This window comes from Oncorhynchus nerka, linkage group LG10, assembly GCF_034236695.1.
Source record: "Oncorhynchus nerka isolate Pitt River linkage group LG10, Oner_Uvic_2.0, whole genome shotgun sequence".
Classification (NCBI taxonomy): domain Eukaryota; kingdom Metazoa; phylum Chordata; class Actinopteri; order Salmoniformes; family Salmonidae; genus Oncorhynchus; species Oncorhynchus nerka.
Window position 1 is genome coordinate 17,007,349 of NC_088405.1, and position 18,670 is coordinate 17,026,018.

Consider the following 18,670-nt stretch of genomic DNA (forward strand, 5'->3'; position numbering starts at 1 on the left):
AATACTACATTGGACGAGGTCAAAGAGAATAAAAGGTAAACTGTGCTCCAGCCTAAAACAAATCTGATTTAACAAAGTGAGGCAAATTTATTTTACTTAAGTGAAACCCATTGAGTGAGTGAGTGGTCTACCTGACGTGATATGAACTGGCTGCTCTGGGTTAGAACATTCAGTGTTCTTAAAGTTCTGACACTGACAGTTTTGCTGACAAGCTCTAATTAATTTACAATCCAAGCAACAGTATTTCACTTGGTGTATTGGCCATGTCTCACCTGATGGGGTACATTATAGAGCTGTTGAGGAGGAGGCTGCTGTGGAGGAGGTTGTTGCTGCTGCTGTTGCTGCTGTTGTTGCTGCTGTTGCTGCTGCTGCTGTTGTTGTTGCTGCTGCTGCTGATACTGCTGCAGGGCCGAGTTCATTTGAGACTGAAACAATAGGAGAGACGAGACAGAGAAAAAGTTAAATGACAGGAGCGGCAGGCAGCCTAGCAGTTAAGAGCATTGGGCCAGCAACCGAAAGGTCGCTGGATTGAATTTGTGTCGACTAGGTGAAAAATCTGTCTGTGCCCTTGAGCAAAACACTTAACCCTAATTGCTCCTGTAAGTCGCTCTGGATAAGAGCATCTGCTAAATGACTAAAACGTACATGTAAAATGTTGATGCTCTGTCTGGATAGACAGACTCAAGAGCGTAAGGTACGACTCAGATGTGACAGGTGATACGTCGACAAAAACACTAGCTAGTCTAAATGTGTCAGCTTTTTCTTTGAATTAAATTTCAGGAAATGGCCCTTGAGTTCTGTTGCGGTTAATTTGAGTGATGTCAATTTGAAGGGAAGACTATATACTGAACAGTTAAGTGACTTCATGCTCAACTATATGTGATTCCAAGATGGTGTAGCAGTCAGGCATCTTTGTCTTCGTCTTGTCCCGTGTATATATCTTTTCATGTATTTTTTCCTCGCAAATATTTATATTTTTCTTAACATCAACTTCAACCCGCCTCACCCAATGTGGTATGGACCTGCTATTTTCTTTACTTTAGAACCGGAACCCCCCAACAGAAGCTAGCCAGCTAACTAGATACTAGTCAGCTAGCCACTGCTTGCGGTCGTCAGCTAACCTTTAGCCCGGACAACTCAGTCTACACAGCGCGATTCCACCCAGAACATATCTGAATTCTTTCTCTCCATATCTCCAGATTCCTACCGTAAGCTCTGAACCTTTTCACCTGGATCATCACCGCTAGCTAGCTGCTATCCGAGTGGCTACTCCTTGCTAACGTCTCTGTCCCGAAGCAAGCACCAATTAGCCTGGAGCTAGCCTATGCTAGGCCCATCTCCCGGCTAGCTGAAGAGGTCCATCAGCCAGTCCCAAGGGCTACAATACCGATTTTGCCAATTGGCATGGACTCCTTTTATTGCTGATACGGAGCACCGCCGATCCATCACAACTTTTTTTTCAACAGTTACCTCCGTTGCGACTTCCCCTGAATGCCCATCTGCTATCCGTGGCCCGCTAGCCGTCTAGAGCAGACTGTTAACTGAAGAGGTCCATCAGTCAATTTCTTGGGCTACTAACAATATTATGCCAATTGGCCTGGACCCTTTTACTACACAGACCCCTGCTGATCCATCACGACTGGTCTGCCGACGTAACCGCACGAGGGGGCTTCTTCCATCGCGACGTCCGAGTAAGGCCCTTCTGCTAGCCCCGGCTCACTAGCTGTCTGAATCGCCATGTCTCCAGCCCGCCTAGCTACTCACTGGAACTTATGATCACGTAGCAATGAATGCCTCTCCCTAATGTCAATATGCCTTGTCCATTGCTGTTTTGGTTATTGATTATTGTCTTATTTCACTGTAGAGCCTCCAGCCCTGCTCAGGTGGCCTTAGCTAACCCTTATGTTCCACCCTCCACACAATGCGGTGACCTCACCTGGTTTAAATGATGTCGATAGAGACAATATTTCTCTCTTCGTCACTCAATGACTAGGTTTACCGCCACTGTATTCACACCCTACCAAACCTTTGTCTGTGCATTATGCCATTAATCTATTCTATCACGCCCAGAAACCTGCTCCTTTTACTCTCTGTCCCGAAAGTACTAGACAACCATAGCCTTTAGCCGAACCCTCATCCTACTCCTCCTCTGTTCCTCTGGTGATGTAGAGGTTAATCCAGGCCCTGCAGTGCCTAGCTCCACTCCCATTCCCCAGGCGCTCTCATTTGTTAACTTCTGTAACTGTAAAAGCCTTGGTTTCATGCATGTTAACATAAGAAGCCTCCTCCCTAAGTTTGTTTTATTCACTGCTTTAGTACACTCTGCCAACCCAGATGGCCTAGCCATATCTGAATCCTGGCGTAGGATGACCACCAAAAACCCTGAAAGCGGCAGGGTAGCCTAGTGGTTAGAGCGTTGGACTAGTAACCAGAAGGTTGCAAGTTCAAATCCCCGAGCTGACAAGGTACAGCTGTTCTGCCCCTGAACAGGCAGTTAACCCACTGTTCCTAGGCCGTCATTGAAAATAAGAATTTGTTCTTAACTGACTTGCCTAGTTAAAAAGGCATTTTTTTTAACCTTTATTTAAGTATAACAATTTCCGACAAGAACTGTCAAAAGGGGCGGAGTTGCAATCTACTGCAAAGTTAGCCTGCAGAGTTCTGTCTTACTATCCAGGTCTGTGCCCAAACAGAAGCTATGTCGCTCTTGCTTCTGGTGATTCTCTGATCCACCTTTACGCAGATGACATTCTGTTTACTTCTGCCCCTTCTCTGGACACTGTTAACAAACCTCCAGACGAGCTTCAATGCCATACAACTCTCCTTCCGTGGCCTCCAACTGCTCTTAAACACTAGTAAAACTAAATGCATGCTCTTCAACTGATCGCTGCCCGCCCGTCCAGCATCACTACTCTGGATGGTTCTGACTTAGAATATGTGGACAGCTACAAATACCTAGATGTCTGGTTAGACTGTAAACTCTCCTTCCAGACTCACATTAAGCATCTTCAATCCAAAATTAAATCTAGAATCGGCTTCCTATTTCGCAACTTCACTCATGCTGCCAAACATACCCTCGTAAAACTGACTATCCTACCGATCCTTGACTTCGACGATGTCGTTTACAAAATAGCCTCCAACACTCTAATCAGCAAACTGGATGCAGTCTATCACAGTGCCATTAGTTTTGTCACCAAAGCCCCATATAGTACCCACCACTGCGACCTGTATGCTCTCGTTGGCTGGCCCTCGCTACATATGTCACCAAACCCACTGCCTCCAGGTCATCTATAAGTCTTTGCTAGGTAAAGCCCCGCCTTATCTCGGCTCACTGGTCACCATAGCAGCACCCACCCATAGCACACGCTCCAGCAGTTATATTTCACTGGTCACCCCCAAAGCCAATTCCTCTTTGGCCGCCTTTCCTTCCAGTTCTCTGCTGCAAATGACTGGAACGAATTGTAAAAATCCCTGAAGCTGGACTCGTATGTCCCTCACTAACTTTATGCATCGGCTGTCAGAGCAGCTCACAGATCACTGCATCTGTACATAGCTCATCTGGAAATAGCCCATCCAACTACCTCATCCCCATACTGTTTTTTTCCCCTCTCCTTTGCACCCCAGTATCTCTACTTGCACATTCATTTTCTGCACATCTATCACTCCAGTGTTTAATTGCTCAATTGTAATTATTTCGCCACAATGGCCTATTTATTGCCTTACCTCCCTTACCTAATTGACACACACTGTATATAAACGTTTTCTATTGTGTTATTGACTTTGTTTATTCCATGTGTAACTGTGTTGTTTGTGTCGCACTGCTTCGCTTTATATTGGCCAAGTCGCAGTTGTAAATGAGAACTTGTTCTCAACTTGCCTACCTGGTTAAATAAAGGTGGAGGGGAAAAATAATAATAATAAAATAACTAGAGAGAAGTGAAGAAAAAAATGGTTATTTTGGTCAGACTTTCACTCAGCATCTAAAGTGTTCACACAGGTCTGTCTGATGGTGGGGGATTTTACAAGTTTAATCAGTTCATCACTTCACTCACAAATCAGAACAGGCTTTACAACAACACAGCTTCAAGTCTAGTGAGGTATTGCTTCTCACCAAGCTATGTAACTCACTGTTTCCCAAACCTGTTTGTCTGACCCAAATTAGGTTTTATCATTGAGAATGTTTCTTCAGTAAACAAAATCAAAAAAGTTTATGTAAAATTAGCTGTGACCAACCAATGGGGTATCTCCCCACCATTTTGGGGACTCTTGGGTTGTGTTCACTTGGCACGAAACCAGAGTTACTACCTGAGCTTATTCAATAACAACAAATGTTATCATATTCTGTTTGAAAATGTTTAGCTACATTGTGCCAAACTGAACACTGCCCTGCTGATCCTAGTGTAGTTCACCTGTTGCAGTGCTGCAGCGGCGGCGGCTTGCTGCTGCAGGGCTGAAGCCTGCTGGGACAACTGGTAGTTAGCGGCAGCCGACTGGGAGTTGAGGGAGGCTGCAGCCAGGGCTGACTGCTGGGAGTACATAGAGGGAGACGCACCCAAGAGAGATGGCTGTTGCACACCTAGAGCTGCAGGAGAGAGTAGGGTGCGGAATAGAATAATTCAGAAAGAGGATGGAGTGAGGAGGTAGAGCAAGCGAGAGGAATGGAGTGAAAGAAAGACGGGTTGAACGAGAAACGAGAGTACTTTTAACATCTTTGAATGTCCAGTTGACCATTGAATCTCCTCCATCACAAACTTTGCCAAACAGTCTGAGATGCCGTTTCCTTCAAGCACTGTACCCTCAACCACACTTTAATTTTATCCCACCAATGAGCACAGAGTGTAGTATTCAGCAAGGTGTCAAACTCACAGTGTATGCTGTTGAGGTCCAGGGACTGTCCTGAGTGGCCGGGCTGGGACACCACTGTGGCAGCAAACTGGGCCGCCCACGGAGGGTTCTTCTGTCCCCCAAACTGTGCCATGAGTCAAGGCTCGAGCTTAGGTGTATTGACAGAACCAATTTCAGTTTATATCCTGTCAATACAACAGGAAATGGGCCTGCTTATATAAGGATTCTTCATTTGACATGTACCTTTGCTTTGAACACAAACATTGACAGCTAGCAACAAAAACAAACTATACCAGGAGAGGATTGTTACAGATTTACTTGCAGCTAATAAAATACTAGAAACACATAACCACGTAGCCAACGAAAACAACGTTTGGCCTCTTTGACAACTGCCTCTACTCAGCGGAATAGTAGTGGGACGAGCATCAACGGAATGGGCAAACAAGCAATTCGTAGCAAGCAAAACGTTATAGTAACTGCTGGCAACTGTCGCTAACTACTGTTAGTTGGTTAACTAACCGTACCTAAGTTAGCCCTATAAATAGTACGCCAAATTCATGATATTAATTTTAAAACAATTACTAGAAGCATTATAGTTAAAATTCACATTCATGAATTTGGCGTACTATTTATTGGGTTACTAGCGAGTTTAGATCCCTGTTGAGTTCAGTAAACGTACTTGTTGCTAAGCTAACTATGTTAATGCGTTTGCTCGACACTTGCCGATATTAATAAACGTTAACGTTACCTGGTTAGCAGTTAATAAATAGCTATAGGCTAGCTAACATGCTTACTTTGGCTGGGTTCACTTGCTAACGGAGATTATAGTTAGCTAGGTACCCAACTTGCTAACTAGATAGCTAATGTTAGTTAACTATAATGACTACTCATGGGTTTTGTTTTCAAAACAACGTTAGCTAGCTAATTAATTTGCCAATATTAGCTAACGTTAGCTACCTGGTTAGCCTTTAGCTTATAAATAGCCACAGGCTAGCTAACATGTTGTTGGCTTGTTAACGGAGATAAATAGCTAACTTAGCTAGCTATAATGACTCCTGTGTTGTTTTCAAAGCAACGTTGACAAACGTCGCTAGCTTGAGGCCTAAGCAAGGCAAAACACACATAATGCTGTCTGAATGGTAGTAAACAGCAAGGCTGATGGAGATTCAAATTTTGCACCAATAATTGCATTCTGCAGTACCAAAACCATCAGAACTGTACCTGTAAAATTTTAATTACATTAACGTTACAGAAACAAATTGTCCTCACTGCTGTTCCACTTTCCTGCTCTGTGAATGCACCGGCGACGATAGATCCAAAACGGTCACCGCGCATGCGTATCAGTGGCGCGCACGCGTATTACATACGGGTACTTTTTTTTTTTTTTTTTTTTTATATCAGAGAAACTGTATATAATGATGAGATATTGTCTCCCCCCTAAAAATGTGAGTCTTTGTCCCAAAGGCGGGAAGCCATGCAGTCTGCTTATCACTATTCCCGCGTGGACAGACTGACGGGAGTGGACCCTTTCGCTTCTTCCTCTCTGGTTATATGTTCAGGTTTAGGGGTCATTTACGGTCACGGTAACAAGATTCATCATAGACCTGTGGCTAAACATGAACAATGAAAAGCTTGAAATGTCACTGCTGCAACTTGGAGAAAATATTAAAGATAGTGTGTGATAATATACCGTGTGAAAAGTAATATATGGAAAATATTGCATAATATACATTGCCTATGTCCATCCCTAGCCAGCTACCACCCGGTTACTCAACCCTGCACCTAAGAGGCTGCTGCCCTATATCCATAGAATCACTGGTCACTTCAATTATGTTTACATACTGCTTTACTCATTTCATATGTATATACTTTATTTTAGTCAATGCCACTCCGACATTGCTCATCCTAATATTGCTATATTTCTTAACTCCGTTATTTTACTTTTGGAGTCGTGTGTACTGTCGTGAATTGTTAGATACTACTGCACTGTTGGATCTAGGAACGCAAGCATTTTGCTACACCAACAATAACATCTGCTAAATATGTGTATGTGATCAATCAAATTTTATTTGATAAATCTGATTGTTTCCAACATCAACTCAATAAAGACAGCAAAGCTATATCAAAAGGTTATTCCCACAAGTTTTGGTTTCTGAAAACATGAGCAATATAATAATACAACGAGATGATTCCACGAATGGGACAAAATAACCATTACATTTTCCTTTGTGATACTAGTATGATTCGGACTTCTGTATCAGCAATATGAGATTGCAGCTGTAACTGTTACAATTGCAATGCATATACAAGTGAATGGGTGATAGTATCCATTCAAAGAATTTGAATCATTGCGCAACATTTATCACAGTTTTTCACATAAAGCTTTCTTTAAGAGTAGATGTACTGCAATCTATATGATGAATATAAATTCATCTTTGTTAACCCAGAACTAAAGTATTGTGGAATTGGTCAGATGCTCGATTAAGTTCTGGGTCCATACGTATTAGGAGAAGATACAGAACGAGAATCAGAACGAAGAGCTCCACTCTCTCTGCAATTTACAGGCAATTTACAGTCAAAATGGGCCTAATGTCCCCTCCTTTCCAAAATGTGAAAGATGCCAACACCTACAAAATCGTGATGTGTCTAAATAACCAGTGAAGAAAAACCCAAGCAACAGAATTAATGCTCCTCGTTATGTCACGCATCCCGTTGACATATCTATGATACCATTTGTTTACGTAGTCTCTCCACGAGAGATTAAATATAAATGAGCATGTGCCATAAATGTAAATGTGTTAATGTGATTACTATGTGTAGACTCCTGAACAATGCATTCACAAAGAAACATTACAGCTAAATCATTTAGTCGTTTTAACTGTGCAATATCTTGTGATCATTTCATATAAACAATTGGTCATGCTTGGCCTAGGGATAGATATAAACCATATTCCTTAACTCAAACCATCACAGAATGTCCTTTCATCAGAGAATATATATATATTTTTTCAACATATGAAGTAAATTTGTAAATCAACCTGCAAAGAAATAAATATCAAATATATAACATAACTGCCGTCTTCAGAGTTTTCGGCCTTTACAATGGAAGAGACAAACAGTATAAATGTGTCAGTGTGGGGCCTGGCTTCATTGTAACAGTAATATACAGTATTTGAGTAAATGAAAGACAAAAACAACAGCCTACAGCACACTACAGTTGGTATTTTTAAAGGGCAATGCTGAATATTATTTTAAAACATGAACATTGCACTAAGGTAGCGGAAGCAGTATCTACCTGGTTTGCAAGGCATCTATACAACAGGCTGTTTATCTATAGGCATGGGGGCTGACAGAAGTTTTATATGTCTCCTAACTTGCGTTCCAACTCGGTGAAAACCTTTGCATTCACATGATCCACTTCATCTTCCACCTACAGACACCAAACAAAAAGAACAGCTATAATTGACACTTTATACACACTGCATATTTATTTATATACTGGAGTCTTGACATAGCTCACTCTACTGCTGTACATATTCGTAGTATATATTGTATAAATGAATCCGGTGTATATACATACATATTGCATTTGGATTACTGTTAGTGTTATTTGGGTTGTTCATTGGATTCTTATGACATTACTTGATTTCTTTTTTAAATTTATTGGTAATTTTTGAACGTGTTTGACATTTTACTGCATTGTTAGGAGTTAGTAACATAAGCATTTCGCTGCACCCGATATAACATCTGCTAAGCTGTGTACGTGGCCAACACACTTTGATTTGACATCACAAAGCAGATGCTGTTCCAACTTCATGATTTAGTACTCACTCCATTCCCCTCTAACTCCTACTCCTCTCTCTCCATTCCCCTCTAACTCCTACTCCTCTCTCTGTCCATTCCCCTCCAACTCCTTCTCCCTACTCCATCCTATTTCTGCCTCTGTGCGTTTCTCTCCCCTGTGCGTTTCTCTCTCCTCCTCCTCTTCTCCTACTCCCTCTTTGTATTCACCCTCTCACCTGTTCCACGTCATCCACCTCAGGGATGTAGAACTGCAGCATGTTCTGGATGCCATTCTTCAGGGTGACTGTAGAGCTGGGGCAGCCGGTGCATGAGCCAACCAGCTTCAGCTTCACCGTGCCGTTCTCAAAGCCCTTGAAGATGACATCACCGCCATCCTCCATCACCGTGGGCCTGTGTGTGACAGGAGGGCTTATCAGGTTAGTTTGTCATTCAACAACATAACAGGTATTATTACAATTGTTATTAAAAACTAGGAGGGACAGAAGAATGGAGAGGAAGATGAGGAGTTTAAGAGGGGAGGGGATAGGAGAAATCCTTGACAATAGCATTATTATAGTTTATATTTCATATCAACATCACTTCTATCATTTATTTGTGGAACAACTTCAGTGCCCAAACAATCTGCCAGATTGCATTTAGCTTGAAGAGCTTCTGAGCCAAAACATCTTTATCAAGACTGTGGACAAAACTTTCCTATGATGCCTCTAGGGCTCAGATTCCACAAATGGGTCATATTGTACTAGATCAGCGTTCTCCAACTCCAGTCCTTCAGGACACATTTTTGTTGTAGCCCTGGACAAGCACACTGGATTCAACTTGTCAACTAATCATCAGGCCTTGAACTGGCCGGTTTGATTTTACTGAGCCGCAGGGCACCGGTCTATGGCCCATGGCGTGAGGAAAAGCGGTGAGGGAGGGGCACCCTGCTCAAATGGAACAGTAATCTGCACCACTCCGTCATGTTGTCAACAAGGCAGCACGGTGCATTGTCCAGAAACATACATCTCTTTAATATGTATATATGTTTGAATTTTCTAGTTTTCATTGGGAAGACAGTGTTTTTATCAAAAGCAATCACTTTTGCACGCCTACCCGGTCGTCGGTGTCAGGGGCTACAACAAACATGTCTGCTGTTGGGGGTACTGGAGGACCGGAGTTTGAAAACACTGTACTAGATTAACAAAATATTGTCAGTAAAACACATTCACCATACTGAGAGAATGTGTGGATTTGACCTGATCCATGTACATTGGGGGAAAAAAGTATTTAGTCAGCCACCAATTGTGCATGTTCTCCCACTTAAAAAGATGAGAGGCCTGGAATTTTCATCATAGGTACACTTCAACTATGACAGACAAAATGAGAAGGAAAAAAATCCAGAAAATCACATTGTAGGATTTTTAATGAATTTATTTGCAAATTATGGTGGAAAATAAGTATTTGGTCAATAACAAAAGTTTATCTCAATACTTTGTTATATACCCTTTGTTGGCAATGACAGAGGTCAAACGTTTTCTGTAAGTCTTCACAAGGTTTTCACACACTGTTGCTGGTATTTTGGCCCATTCCTCCATGCAGATCTCCTCTAGAGCAGTGATGTTTTGGGGCTGTCAACTCCCTCCAAAGATTTTCTATGGGGTCGAGATCTGGAGACTGGCTAGGCCACTCAAGGACCTTGAAATGCTTCTTACGAAGCCACTCCGTTGCCCGGGCAGTGTGTTTGGGATCATTGTCATGCTGAAAGACCCAGCAACGTTTCATCTTCAATGCCCTTGCTGATGGAAGGAGGTTTTCACTCAAAATCTCATGATACATGGCCCCATTCATTCTTTCCTTTACACGGATCAGTCGTCCTGGTCCCTTTGCAGAAAAACAGCCCCAAAGCATGATGCTTCACAGTAGGTATGGATGCAACTCAGCATTCTTTGTCCTCCAAACACGACGAGTTGAGTTTTTACCAAAAAGTTATATTTTGGTTTCATCTGACCATATGACATTCTCCCAATCTTCTTCTGGATCATCCAAATGCTCTCTAGCAAACTTCAGACGGGCCTGGACATGTACTGGCTTAAGCAGGGGGATATGTCTGGCACTGCAGGATTTGAGTCCCTGGCGGCGTAGTGTGTTACTGATGGTAGGCTTTGTTACTTTGGTCCCAGCTCTCTGCAGGTCATTCACTAGGTCCCTGTGTGGTTCTGGGATTTTTGCTCACCGTTCTTGTGATCATTTTGACCCCACGGGGTGAGATCTTGCGTGGAGCCCCAGATCGAGGGAGATTATCAGTGGTCTTGCATGTCTTCCATTTCCTAATAATTGCTCCCACAGTTGATTTCTTCAAACCAAGCTGCTTACCTATTGCAGATTCAGACTTCCCAGCCTGGTGCAGGTCTACAATTTTGTTTCTGGTGTCCTTTGACAGCTCTTTGGTCTTGGCCATAGTGGAGTTTGGAGTGTGACTGAGGTTGTGGACAGGTGTCTTTTATACTGATAACAAGTTCAAACAGGTGCCATTAATACAGGTAACAAGTGGAGGACAGAGGAGCCTCTTAAAGAAGAAGTTACAGGTCTGTGAGAGCCAGAAATCTTGCTTGTTTGTAGGTGACCAAATACTTGTTTTCCACCATAATTTGCAAATAAATTCATTAAAAATCCTACAATGTGATTATCTGGATTTTTTTTCTCATTTTGTCTGTCATAGTTGAAGTGTACCTATGATAAAAATTACAGGCCTCTCTCATCTTTTTAAGTGGGAGAACTTGCACAATTGGTAGCTGACTAAATACTTTTTTGCCCCACTGTATCTACAGCAAAACATCATGAGTGACAGACTGATCATACTAATAGTATGTGGGGATTTGACCTGATCCATGTATCTACAGCAAAACATTATGAGAGTGACAGACTGATCATACTAGTAGCATGTGGGGATTTTACCTAATCCGTGTATCTAGGAGCTCCTTTATCATTGAAACAATTTCATCATCATCTTCAGAGTGACCTAAGACAGGAAGAGCATGTTGAAAAGTTCATAATTCCAAGAAACAAACATGCAAAAAAAATCAGTTGGCGGGTAGAATGAAAACATTCTATAAACCCACGGGTCGGCTAGGCACAATTATATTGCGGTCGGAAACGTTTTAAATCAAGATACTCTCTTTTTTTTACCAATCCATGAACTTGTGTTGAATTGTGTTGTGAATTTCATTAGGCTATGTGCACAGTGAGGCAGACATAGCGAAGGTTACCAGCCACGCAGCGAGACAGTGGAGCAGGTAACTCTCCCCATTAGTTGCCTATGTGTGTGGCGTTGAAACATAATTTGTTCACGTGCAGAGTTTATATTCCCTTCTGCCACACGACAATACGTTGTCAAGTTTATTTTCCCTGACTCCTAGCTCATGTGAAAATGGCAAACCTAACAGTAGAAATAATAAGAACGTTTATGATGATGAAATACAGGTGCTACCCGAGTCAAATCCAGTTTGGAAGGATTTTGTAGTCATTGTGGACAAGGAGGACAACACGGTAGATGGACACAGTCTACAAAAGTGCAAGCAGGCATTTGTTTACAATAATTCTGTTAATCATTACATTCATTCAGGCATCCATTTAGACCAAACTCAGGCCATATCAAGTATAATCCAGAGCAGCTTTTAAAAGTTTGAGTAGCCAATAGCCTACCTAATAATAGACGTAGGCTATTTTTGCAGCCTATAGCCTATTAAATTCTGGGAATTGTTTAAGTTTTAATTAAACTATTGGATTATTTAAACAATCTACACACAACACCCCATATGACAAAGCAAAAACAAGTTGCTATGAAAATGGAGCTCAGGTGCATCCTGTTTCCATTGATCATCATTGAGATGTTTCTACAACTTGATTGGAGGAGTCCATCTGTGGTAAATGTAATTGATTGGACATGATTTGGAAAGGCACACACCTGTCTATATAAGGTCCCAGTTGACAGTGCTTGTCAGAGCAAAAACCAAGCTATGAGGTCAAAGGAATTATCCGTAGAGCTACAAGACAGCATTATGTCGAGGAACAGATCTGGAGAAGGGTACCAAAAAATGTCTGCAGCACTGATTGTTCCCAAGAACACAGTGGCCTCCATCATTCTTAAATGGAAGAAGTTTGGAACCACCAAGACTCTTCCTAGTGCTGACCGCCAAGCCAAATTGAGCAATCGGGAGAAGAGCCATGGTCAGGTAGGTGACCAAGAACCCGATGGTCACTCTGACAGAGTTCTAGAGTTCCCCTGGAGATGGGAGAACCTTCCAGAAGGACAACCATCTCTGTAGCACTCCACCAATCAGGCCTTTATGGTAGTGTCCAGACAGAAGCCACTCCTCAGTAAAAGGCACATGACAGCCTGCTTGGAGTTTGCCAAAAGGCATCTAAAGGACTCTCAGACCATGAGAAACAAGATTCTCTGGTCTGATGAAACCAAGACTGAACTATTTGGCCTGAATGCAAAGTGTCACGTCTGGAGGAAACCTGGAACCATCCCTACGGTGAAGCATGGTGGTGGCAACATGCCTATTTTTCAGCAGCAGGGACTGGGAGACTAGTCAGGATTGAGGCAAAGTACAGAGAAATCCTTGATGAAAACCAGCTCAAGAGCGCTCAGGACCTCAGACTGGGGCAAAGGTTCACCTTCCAACAGGACAACGACCCTAAGCACACAGCCAAGACAATACAGGAGTGGCTTCAGGACAAGTCTCTGAATGGCCAAGCCAGAGCCCGGACTTGAACCCGATCGAACATATCTGGACAGACCCGGAAATTGCTGTGCAGCAACGCTCCCCATCCAACCTGACAGATTGAGCGGACCTGCAGAGAAGAATGGGAGAAACTCCCAAAATACAGGTATGCCAAGCTTGTAGCGTCATACCCAAGAAGACTCAATGCTGTAATCGCTGCCAAAGGTGCTTCAACAAAGTACTAAGTAAAGGGTCTGAATACTTTTGTAAATGTGACATTTCCTTTTTATTTTATAAATTTGCAAACATTTCTAAAAACCTGTTTTTGCTTTGTCATTATTGGGTATTGTGTGTAGATTGATGAGGGGGAAAAACAATGTAATACATTTTAGAGTAAGTCTAACGTAACAAAACGTGGAAAAAGTCAACGGGTCTGAATACTTCCCGAAGGCACTGTATTATTGTTTTTTGGCGGGTCACGGATCGGCTTTCGGAACAATTCTATGCTGGTGGCGGAGAAAAAAATCTGTCCTGATGTCAGATATTGGGTGAGACTTGGAATTGATGTGGCCGGAGCAGATGAGACTCCAAAAAGCTGACCAGTGTAGCACTCCACACTCAAACACTCAAACACTCATATGAATTAGAGCTTTGTTCCTGTCATACTCACTGCTCTCATGGTGGGTAACCCCAGTGGTTATGGGGTCTCCACTGTCAAAGAACTTAGTGATAGCATCCATGGCATGGTGCTTGATGTCCGTCCACTCCACATCATCATCTGCCTGGGAAGGGCAACACAAAACAGGCAAAGGCCTGGTAAATGAACATGGCTGGGCCCCGATTCACCACCCCTCTCAAAATGTACCCTTGCACACTTTCTTGCATGGATTTAGCAAGTGAAAACTCCCTCCTGTCAATGCTTATACAGTACTAATCCTATGCTTTTAAATCCACAACAAGGAGTGTGCAAGTGCACACTTTGGGAGAAGGGTGGAGAATTGGGACATGTATTGAATCATAAAGTTAAACTTTTATTTGTGACATGATACATTCAGTTATTATGGTCTTATAATGGCACACCATATCCCAGAGTAAGTGGATAGGGTTGGTAAAATGAAAGGGAAGGTAGATGAGGTTTATTTATTCTGTACCTTGGTCACTGTGATGAAGTCAGGACCATAGAACACACTTTTCACTCCTTCGATTCCAAACAGGTCCCTGTGCAACCAAGGAGCGGCAACCAAGAATGGTCCATGTCAAACATTTCATGATGTTAGTATGTACAGTAATATCTATGATCTATAATCCACATGGTGCTCAGAACAGAACAAAGTGGAGATGCTCATTGCACTTTTATTTATTCTGACTTGAGGCAGAATAAATAAGGCTAATCAGGCTAATCAGTACAGTAAACCAATACAACTAAGAAATAAATACAGAAATGGGGTTAATTTCTCAAATTTCATTTGATTCCCTCTCCCTTGTAAATTCAATTGATTTCCATTCAAATTCCCGGTCAGTCTTTGAATTCAGAGATAATTCCAATGTTAGGTAAATTAGATTTATTTTATTCACAATTCAATACGCAACAATTCCTCAAATTCCTAATCAAATCAAATTCCCTTGTGCTTTCAGGCTGACCATGTCACTGTTCAGACAGCCTAGTTATACTGGAAATGATTTAAAACAAATTCTGGAGAATTTAGATTTCTTATTCGAAGTGCATTAATTACATTAACCTGTTGAGTGTAGGGGGCAGTATTTTGATGTTTGGATGAAAAACGTACCCAAATTAAACTGCCTATTTCTCAGGCCCAGAAGCTAGAATATGCATATAATTGTCTGTGTGTATAACAGAACTGATATTGCAGGCGAAAACCTGGAGGAAAATCCAACTAGGAAGTGCCTCTTATTTTGAAAGCTCCCCGTTCCATTGCATGCCTTCCTTCCATTTAAAAAGGGATATCAACCAGATTCCTTTTCCTATGGATTCCACATGGTCTGAACAGTCTTTAGACATAGTTTCAGGCTTTTATTCTGAAAAATGAGTGAGAAAGATCCCACCGCGTCAGTGGATGGCTGGGTGCCGGCAGCGTTTTGCATGCGCCAACAGAGTGGAGCAGACATTTTCTCTCACTCCTATTGAAAAAGCTAAGCTAAGCTGAAATATTATCGATTATATATTGTAAAAACAACCTGAGGATTGATTATAAAAAACGTTTGACATGTTTCTATGAACTTCACGGATACTATTTGGAATTTGTCTGCCCCGTCGTGACCGCTCGAGCCTGTAGATTTCTTAACATAACGCACCAACCAAATGGAGGTATTTTTTATATAAAAATAATCTTTATGGAACAAAAGGAACATTTATTATGTAACTGGGAGTCTCGTGAGTGCAAACATCCGAAGATCATCAAAGGTAAGCAATTAATTTTATTGCTTATCAGACTTTTGTGACCAATTTACTTTGCTGCTAGCTGTTTGTAATGTTTTGTCTGCTGAGAGAGATGTCCTTACATAAACGCTTGGTATGCTTTCGCCGAAAAGCTTTTTTGAAATCTGATACGCCAGGTGGATTAACAACAAGCTAAACTGTGTTTTGCTATATTTGCTATATTGTGATTTCATGAAAATTAAATATTTTTAGTAATTTAATTTGTATTTGGCACTCTGCAATTCAGCAGATGTTGACGAAAATGATCCCGCTAAAGGGATGAGTGCATCAAGAGGTTTTTAACTGGGAAATGTAAAATTTAATTTCAATTCCATATATAGATACACACACACACACACTACCATTCAAAGGTTTGGGGTAACTTAAAAATGTCCTTGTTTTAGAAAGAAAAGCAAACTTTTTGTCCATTAAAATAACATCAAATTGATCAGAACTACACAGTGTAGACATTGTTAATGTTGTAAATGACTATTGTAGCTGGAAACGGCTGATTTTTAACATAGGCGTACAAAGGCTCATTATCAGCAACCCTCACTCCTGTGTTCCAATGGTACATTGTGTTAGCTAATCCAAGTTAATTCTTTTAGAAGGCTAATTGATCATTAGAAAACCCTTTACAAATATGTTAGCACAGCTGAAAACTGTTGTGCTGATTTAAAGATGCAATAAAACTGGGCTTCATTAGACTAGTTGAGTATCTGGAACATCAGCATTTGTGGGTTCGATTACAGGCTCAAAATGGCCAGAAACAAAGAACTTTCTTCTGAAACTCGTCAGTCTATTCTTGTTCTGAGAAATGAAGGCTATTCCATGCGAGAATTTGCCAAGAAACGGAATATCTCGCTGTGTACTACTCCCTTCACAGAACAGCGCAAACTGGCTCTAACCAGAATAGAAAGAGAAGTGGGAGGCCCCAGGGCACAACTGAGCAAGAGGACAAGTACATTGGAGTGTCTAGTTTAAGCATCCTGGAGTCGCCTCTTCACTGTTGACGTTGACTGATGTTTTGCTGGTACTATTTAATGAAGCTGCCAGTTGAGGACTTGTGAGACGTCTGTTTCTCAAACTAGACACTAATTTACTTGTCCTCTTGCTCAGTTTATAAGCGTCACTGGTTTTCACATGCTCTGAAAAGTTTATTCACACTGTCTGGTTTCGTCATGTTTACAGGTCATTATTTACTCTTGCTACTATCATATTTCAATAGCTCAAAAAATACAATTCCTGTTATCCAACAGTACTAACCTGGCTAAGGAGGAGCACTCTGCAGAACTTGGAGAGGGGAAATCCAGGGTCCCCACCCCCAACACAGGCTTACCAGGGATGAACTTCAAGCTCCGTGGGTTTGGTGTGTCCTGTGTCTGAATGGACAAGTGTCGCACTGAAACATAAAGGTATGGTCATCCTTCAAGCATATTGTTCCACTAGTAAGCTTATAGGACTACTCTGAATATACTACAGGAAAAACATGACAATTGTATTCTTTGAATGTGGATGTTAAATGGTTCTTGTGTAGAAAAAATAAAGGCCAGTTTCTCACCTACGAACTGTGCAGGTCCAGTCAGAGGCAGAAGTTGAACTTTTCTGTAGTTCGGGCCAATGCATTGTGTGTGGAACTGGTTTCTCGTCTTGATTGGAAACCTATAACAGACAGTACATGTCAGGTCATGTAGTTAGATGGTTGGAGATAAACCCACTCAGTTGAATTAATCTCAGGTTTGTCCTTACAAACCTGTCACTTCGGGATGGCCTTGAAGTGTCATGAATTTGCGACCTTGTCAACAAGCAAAGAAACAACGATAACGTATCTAACGTTGGCTAGCTAGCTACCTATGGTTATCTAATGTCACTGATTAGGCTTGACTATGCCGCAATGACCCGACTGCAAAACTGGTAACTGAGAGGTTTTAGCTAGCTAACGTTAGATAGGTTACAGAAAGTTAGCTAGCTACTTCAAACTGTAAGCAACCGAGTTGATAACAGGTTTAGCAAGCGAACGGAACAAAAGCCAGGCAAACAGAGTTGTTAAATGCGTTACTTCATATACTTTAATATGTATACCATTTGGGAAATATCGGCTGCGCAACATGATGGCGACTAAGTTTGACAACGATGTCGCAGTTAGCTTGGCTAACTAACTAGGTCAAGCATAGATTCCTAACGGAAATTGGCAGCCACTCGTGTTGAATTCACAGCAATACCTTCATTACGTTAACATACACAAGTAGGAATGTTATATTAGTAGAAGCTCAAACCTAAAATGTGATGTATTTCGTGACTGAATCAACCGTTGAAGACTCCATCTTATGCGGGCAGCCATTTCATTTGTTTTTAAAGTGAGGACCCAAGACACAGCTGGCTTCACATATCCTGTTTGAAATAGATTACAATTGCTCCACAATTACCTTTTTAATCGTTAGTTTGATAAGTAAATGTAATTATTCATTACAATAAACAAACATAAATTCAAACTATATAGCTTATAGATACTCTCGAAGTACAAATATTGTCTCCCGAGTGGCGCAGCGGTCTAAGGCACTGCCTCTCAGTGCTAGAGGTGTCACTACAGACCATGGTTTGATTCCAGGCTGTATCACAACGGTCATGATTGGGCGGCGCACAATTGGCCCAGCGTCGTCCAGGTTATGGGTAAGCCGGCATTGTAAATAAGAATTTGTTCTTAACTGACTTAACTGACTACTGGGAATGAATCAATTATCTGTTTGTGCTGTATGCAATGATAAAAGGGGATTTTGTTGCTGCCATTAAAACATAGCAAAACATAGCATCTCATTATTTTGTATTTCATGTAAATGATCATTGAAGTTGCAATATGTGTGATAGTTGGGTAAATAGT

General features: G+C 41.6%; 2 protein-coding genes across 8 annotated transcripts in view; both read right to left on the minus strand.

Moving 5' to 3' along the window:
- The window catches only part of LOC115134956 (cell division cycle and apoptosis regulator protein 1-like), a 37,624-nt gene extending 31,439 nt beyond the window's left edge, over positions 1–6,185 (minus strand). For 3 of the 7 annotated variants that reach the window (XM_065023082.1, XM_065023077.1, XM_065023083.1), the window contains exons 1-4: positions 6,067–6,173; positions 4,867–5,030; positions 4,410–4,582; positions 273–425 (exon numbers count right to left, since the gene is read on the minus strand). In XM_065023082.1, coding sequence (XP_064879154.1) covers positions 273–425; positions 4,410–4,582; positions 4,867–4,978 — 438 coding nt within the window. In that variant the 5' untranslated portion in view covers positions 4,979–5,030; positions 6,067–6,173. Of the gene's footprint in view, positions 1–272; positions 426–4,409; positions 4,583–4,866; positions 5,031–6,066 lie in introns of all 7 variants that reach the window. The other 4 variants (XM_065023079.1, XM_065023078.1, XM_065023080.1 and 1 more) reach the window with 4 other exon arrangements.
- A 705-nt stretch (positions 6,186–6,890) lies between these two features.
- zgc:110319 (uncharacterized protein LOC796111 homolog) lies at positions 6,891–18,250 on the minus strand. The gene is made up of 8 exons (XM_029669075.2): positions 18,069–18,250; positions 17,354–17,454; positions 17,059–17,194; positions 14,507–14,573; positions 14,026–14,137; positions 11,584–11,647; positions 8,865–9,039; positions 6,891–8,275 (listed from the first exon to the last, which is right to left on the minus strand). The coding sequence occupies exons 1-8, from the start codon at positions 18,131–18,133 to the stop codon at positions 8,204–8,206; spliced, it is 792 nt and encodes a 263-aa protein (XP_029524935.1). The 5' UTR covers positions 18,134–18,250; the 3' UTR covers positions 6,891–8,203.
- Between the last annotated feature and the right edge of the window lie 420 nt (positions 18,251–18,670).